Source organism: Gorilla gorilla, chromosome 15 (genome assembly GCF_029281585.2).
Source record: "Gorilla gorilla gorilla isolate KB3781 chromosome 15, NHGRI_mGorGor1-v2.1_pri, whole genome shotgun sequence".
In the NCBI taxonomy this organism is placed as follows: domain Eukaryota; kingdom Metazoa; phylum Chordata; class Mammalia; order Primates; family Hominidae; genus Gorilla; species Gorilla gorilla.
In genome coordinates, this window is record NC_073239.2 from 92,810,960 (window position 1) to 92,817,105 (window position 6,146).

At 42.9% G+C, this 6,146-nt stretch overlaps 1 protein-coding gene across 44 annotated transcripts in view; it reads left to right on the plus strand.

Moving 5' to 3' along the window:
* TTLL5 (tubulin tyrosine ligase like 5) overlaps positions 1-4,007 on the plus strand; it is a 291,747-nt gene extending 287,740 nt beyond the window's left edge. For 28 of the 44 annotated variants that reach the window (XM_063698039.1, XM_055361024.2, XM_055361033.2 and 25 more), the window contains one exon: positions 3,353-4,007. In XM_063698039.1, coding sequence (XP_063554109.1) covers positions 3,353-3,375 — 23 coding nt within the window. In that variant the 3' untranslated portion in view covers positions 3,376-4,007. The remainder of the gene's footprint in view (positions 1-3,352) is intronic. The other 16 variants (XM_063698032.1, XM_063698025.1, XM_063698033.1 and 13 more) reach the window with 5 other exon arrangements.
* Positions 4,008-6,146: the final 2,139 nt, after the last annotated feature.

The window sequence follows — 6,146 nt, forward strand, 5'->3', positions numbered from 1 at the left end:
GCCAGGTGTGGTGGCTTGTGCCCATAAACCCAGCACTTTGGCAGGCTGAGGCAGGAGGCTCACTTGAGCCCAGGAGTTTTAGACCAGGCTGGGCAATATAGGGAGATTCCATCTCTGCAAAAAAATAGAAAAAAAATTAGCTAGGCGTGGTGGCACATGCTTGTGGTCCCAGGTACTTAGGAGGCTGAGGCAGGAGGATCGTTTGAGCCCAGGAGGTTGGGGCTGCAAGTAAGCCATGATCATGCCACTGCACTCCAGCTTGGGTGACAGAGCAAGACACTGTCTCGAAAATAAATAAATACATAACCTTTTCTGAAAAGATCACTTGTTAAGTACATGTCTAAATACAATCTAATTTTTATCCTGAATAGCACTTATCTTAATACATTACAAAACAATCTCTTTAAAAAAATACCAGGCAGGGCACAGTGGCTAACACCTGTAAAGTCAACACTTTGGGAGGCCAGCGTGGGAGGATTTCTTGAGCCCAGGAGTTCGAGACCAGCCTGGGCAACATGGCAAAACTCTGTCTCTACAAAAAAATTTAAAAACTAGCCCAGGCATGGTGGTACATGCCTGTGGTCCCAGCTACTCAGGAGGCTGAGGTGGGAGGATTGCCTGAGCCCCTGAGGTTGAGGCTGTGGTGAGCCATGATTCTGCCTCTGCACTACAGCCTTGGTGACAGAGCGAAACCCTGTCTCAAAAAACCATAGAATGAAGAGACAAGTCACAAACTGGGTGAAGATGTTTGTGATACATAAAAACCAAGAAGTTAGTATCCAGATATTTAAGCAAAGAACTTCTAAAATTCAATAAGCAGTTTCTTAGATATGACATCAAAAGCATAAGCAACAAAAGAAGAAAATAGACAAACTGGACATCCTCAAAAATTTAAAATTTCCTGCTTCAAAGGACACTATCAAGGAAGTAAAACAACAATCCATGAAATTGAGAAAATATTTACAAATCATGTATATGACAAGGGACTTGTATCTAAAATACATACAGAGCACTTACAATTCAGTAATAAAAAAGACGACTCAAGTTTAAAGATGAGCAAAGGAACTGAGCAGATGTTTTGCCAATGAAGATATACCATGCCAAGAAGCATATAAAACGATCCTCAATATCATTAGCCACTGGGGAAATAAATCAAAACCACAGTGGTCAGCAGCCACCAGCTTGGAGGATCACTTGAGCCGAAGAGTTTGAGACCAGCCTGGGCAACACAACGAGACCCTATCTGCACCAAAAAAAAGAAAAAGGAAAAACACAGCAGTGTATCACTTCATGCCCACCAGAATGGCTGTAATGGAAAAGAGACATTGGAACCTTCATGCACTGTTGGGAGGGATGTAAAATGGCGTGACTGCTTTTGGAAACAGTTTGACAGTTCCTTAAACAGTTTACGTGAAGAGTTGCCATATGACCCAGCAATTAATTCCACTTCCGTATCTATACCCAAGAGAAATGAAAACATAGTTCAAATATTTTTACGTCATTGTTTATAGAAGCATTATTAATAGCCAAGAGGTAGAAACAACCCAAATGTCCACAACTGATGAATGGATAAATGAAATGTGGTCTATACACACAATGGAATATTATTCAGCCATAAAAAAGGAGTAGAGTAGTGATGCATGCTACAGCATAGATGACCCTTTAAAACATTATGCTAAGTGAAAGAAGCCAGTCCCAAAGGACCATTGCATGATTCCATTTATATGAAATGTCCAGAATAGGCAAATCTATAGAGACAGAAGGTAAACTAGACTAATGGTTGCCTATAGCTGAGGGATGAGAGATGTAGGGGTGGTGGCGAAGAAGTATGGGGTTTATTTTTGGGGTCATCAACATGTTCTAAAATTGACTATGATGACGGATGCACAACTCTGAATATAATATACTAAAAGCTATTGAGTTGTACATGCTAAAGGAATGAATTGTACAATATGTGAATTACATCTCAAAAAAGCTGTTTTTTAAAAAATCAGTAACAATTCAATAGGAAAATAAGCAAAAGGCATATCCACACATTTCATATAAGAAGAAACACGTATGCACAATAGATACTTGAAAAGATGCTCAACCTCATTTCTAATCAGGAAAATGCTAATTAAGCCACAGTGGAATACCATTGAATACTCATGTGATTCACAGAAATTGTAAACTGAGGCAATACTGCTCCACATGTAGAGGTGTGGAGAAGTGAGGATGTTCATGCATTTCCAGAGGGACTGTAAATTGTATAATCACTTTGGAAAATAAGATGGCATTAGAGAGTTGAAGATCCAACTGTTTATGGCCCAGCAATTCCCCTCCTAAGTGTATACCCAAAGAAATTCTACCAGTAGTATACTGAGATTGCATGTGTAATCACAGGAGCACTACAAAATTCAAAGCCACATAAAATTCAACAGTATATTATATAGGGGCATAAAGATCATAAACCTGTTTTTTTAAAAGCAAACAAGGGAAGGATAAACACAAAATTCAGGATGGTGAGAATGGGAAAGAATTGGGAGGGTCTAGCAGGGATGCAGGGTAATGGTAAAGTTCCTTTTCTTAAACTAGATGGTGAGCATATAGGTGTATATTGTTGGGATTGAGGGGTTGAGGAGAAGGCAAAGTATTATCTGACACTCTGACATTGAGGGAAAATTTAGAAAAACTCAAAAGCATACATGGAAGAATTTTTTCATGCACTTTAAAAATGCTGATAATACACTGTGTTTCTAGAAAAGATGGACATATTTAGCATTTTTTAATTTGAAAAGGAAAAGATAAAATGTTTTTGTCCAAGAAAAAAAAGGAAAGAGAACAGCACAGAAAAGAAACAGCAGTAGAACTGGGAATATTTTAGGAAGGTTTCCAACAAAAGTGGTTAAAATTAAGAGCTTTGTGGCCGGGCACGGTGGCTCACACCTGTAATCCCAGCACTTTGGGAGGCCGAGGTGGGCAGATCACGAGGTCAGGAGATGGAGACCATCCTGGCTAACACAGTGAAACCCCATCTCCACTAAAAATACAAAAAAATTAGCCAGGTATGGTGGGTGGTGGGCGCCTGTAGTCCCAGCTACTCGGGAGGCTGAGGCAGGAGAATGGTGTGAACCCAGGAGGCGGAGCTTGCAGTGAGCCGAGATCACGCCACTGCACTCCAGCCTGGGTGACAGAGTGAGACTCCATCTCAAAAAAAAAAAAAAAAAAGAGCTTTCCACTTAGAAGTGAACTTCATTTATTTGGGCCACCACTTCTTTATTCTTCAGTGATAGATAAACCAGACATTGCTGCCTGTAAGTAAAACCCCATGCTGTCATTTCATTCATTTCATGGTTGCCTTTCTCTTTTTCAGATCCTGCTCACACTAAAATATGAACCACAAACACACAGAGAAACAACCTGTTCACCACTCCTGGGTGCATGATTGAGGGTGAAGCATCCACCAGCACTTCAAGGGGTCCATAGTATTTTTTTTTTGCTGCCTCAAAGTCCCCAAAGCCTTCGAGCAGAAGTGGCAGTAGATGGTTGCCAATCAGCCAATGCAGACTTTCACTGGGACAACAGGAAAGCAGATCTTCTGGGTTTTGATGGAACTTGGCAGTGGGGACATTCAGCTGATGCATTATATACCCCGTCAGAGCACACTTGTATCTTTTACCTTCCCTTTGCCCCATGGCCCCAAACTGCTTAGGTCTTCTCTGTCCCTTTACTGCTGCTGCACAGAGATGATATAAAAGAGGCTCTTTGGCTATTTGCATTTTGCTTCCTCTTCTTTTCCAGATTACAGTATGAAGCTTTATTTTCTTTATACAAGCTTAAAATTTCAACATCATCATCCGCCAAAGTTGTTCCTCCCTTTTCGGAGGATCTAGGGGGAAAGAGGAGCATTCATCACAAGTTTCCTAAAGAGAGGAGACAAATCGGTGTGCTGTTGACAACATGAGCCAGGGTAAAGGCACCCTTTGGAATTACTGATTTCAAAGATTAATAAAGTAATTCTATTTTTATTTTCTTTTTTTTCCCTTTACTAATTTCCCAACAATCAATATTCACAAACAGGACTGAAGTAGAACCAGTTTTTTATTTTACTTTGTGGCTGTGCAATTTTTTAAACTTCATTTTAGAAGTGTGAGCTGTAAAGAGATGTTTTATTTTTACATTTCATTTCAGCAGGTGGTGGGTCCAGGCTATTCCCAAAGGCAGCTCCTGCACCTGGGGAGCGGGCATGTGCAGATGTCTCCGTTATCAGCCCGCGACAGGCAGGCTCACTCACAGCGTGGGCCTCCAGTGGCTTGAGCCCTGTATCCAGTTGCATGTTGCATACCTCGCAGTTCGCCTGAATGATGCAGCACAGCCCCAGTGCTCTCCCCTCAAGCCTCCGCCCTCTTGCTTCCTCCCCTTTCCTATGTCCTCTCTCTCTGGCTTCTGCTAGAGAAAAGGTTGAGAGTTGGACAGCAGAGTCCACTGAAGGATTAACTTAGCTGCCCTAGAGAGTTATCAGGGGAGAACCCAGACTCTGGGGCTTCTTCAACAGGGTACTATGGACTCAGTGTTGAAATCCAAAAAGAAAATTGACACCTGGCTGAGCGCAGTGGCTCACGCCTGTAATCCCAGCACTTTGGGAGGTCGAGGCAGGTGAATCATGAGGTCAGGAGTTCAAGACTAGCCTGGCAAAGATGGTGAAACCTCGTCTCTACTAAAAATACAAAGATTAGCTGGGCACAGTGGCAGACGCCTGTAATCCCAGCTACTCGGGAGGCTGAGGCAGGAGAATTGCTTGAACCTGGGAGGCAGAGGTTGCAGTGAGCCGAGATCATGCTACTGCACTCCAGCCTGGGCGACAGAGCAAGACTCCACCTGAAAAAAAAAAAAAAAGAAAAAATTGACACCTAAAAGGGCAGAAAAGGGACTTTATTGCCTTCTTACTGAATGAAAACAAAGGTTTGGGCACATGGACACGTTTTGTTTGCTTGTGAAGGATGAGGTCTGGGGGTTTCAGAAGAGAAGTAAGAATGCGTTCCAGATGTCCCCGGGACTGGAGAGTAGTTTCAGGACCACCTTAACTATTTGCTCAATTGGTTGTGAGTTGATTAGGGGACAAATTAGAATTCCTCCATAGTCCCCTGATGAGGTGTAGAATTGGGAAATAAGGGGTTTGGGAGGACTCACCACGTGAATCTTGTGACAAGGGAAAAAAGTATGAGCCCAGTAAAAGAAATTTTAGACGATAATGCTTGAAATTGCCCTAGGTAACCCATCAGAATGAAGTCTTCCAGCTAATTTCTTACTGCACTTACCATATGCTGATCAGGTGCTAAGACGCCAGATCTCTCCCTTCATGTGTCCAAGTGCTTTCAAGTCATTTTTATTGGGACTGGACTTCACTTGGCAATAAACCAGACAGATGCTATGAGCCCTCCTCCAACGGAGGTGATATTTCCAATGTCACTCTTTACCCTCCCCCAAAACAAGCGTCGATTTTTGAAGACAGACAGTGATTCAAGTTTCTGTAGCACCTGTCAGTGATGTGTAGAATAGGGGGCTGACTTCAGACCCCTGTCCGTATTTGTGTCTGCTGCCTAACCTACAAGTAGAGCTCTGAAGAAAAAGACCATTTGGAATTGCACCACGTTCTGTTTTCTTTGGAATACTCCAGGAAATGTATCTAGCTGCCTTGGTTCATTAGGATGAACCACAGGCCAACGTTTTAGCAATGTGCTGTGAAGTTGGATAAAAGGGGGGTTCATCTGGGGCCAAAAAAATTATTTCCCTTTTCTATATTGAAGCCTCAAGTAAGGACGAGTGATGTCGGGTATAATGCACCACTTCTCAAAATGCATTAATAGTTTTGAGGCAACCTGGACCCTACTGCAGTCCTAAAGGTACCTCTAGAGCTGCAGCCTGAAACTGTACATTTTAAATAAACCCTTGGGGGTTATCATGCCCAGTGAATTTGAGAATGGCCCTCCCGTGAATAGACTGATGCTGGGACAGCAGCAGCCCGTGGCTGATGTGCCGAGCTTACTGCATCCCCTCTCTGTGCCCCCGGGCTCCCTGGAGCAAGATGGAGTATAATCCCGCCAGCCAGGATTTTAGGACGGGGACATAGCCCTCCGAACGATGGTGGAAGTCAGTGGGTGCCACAT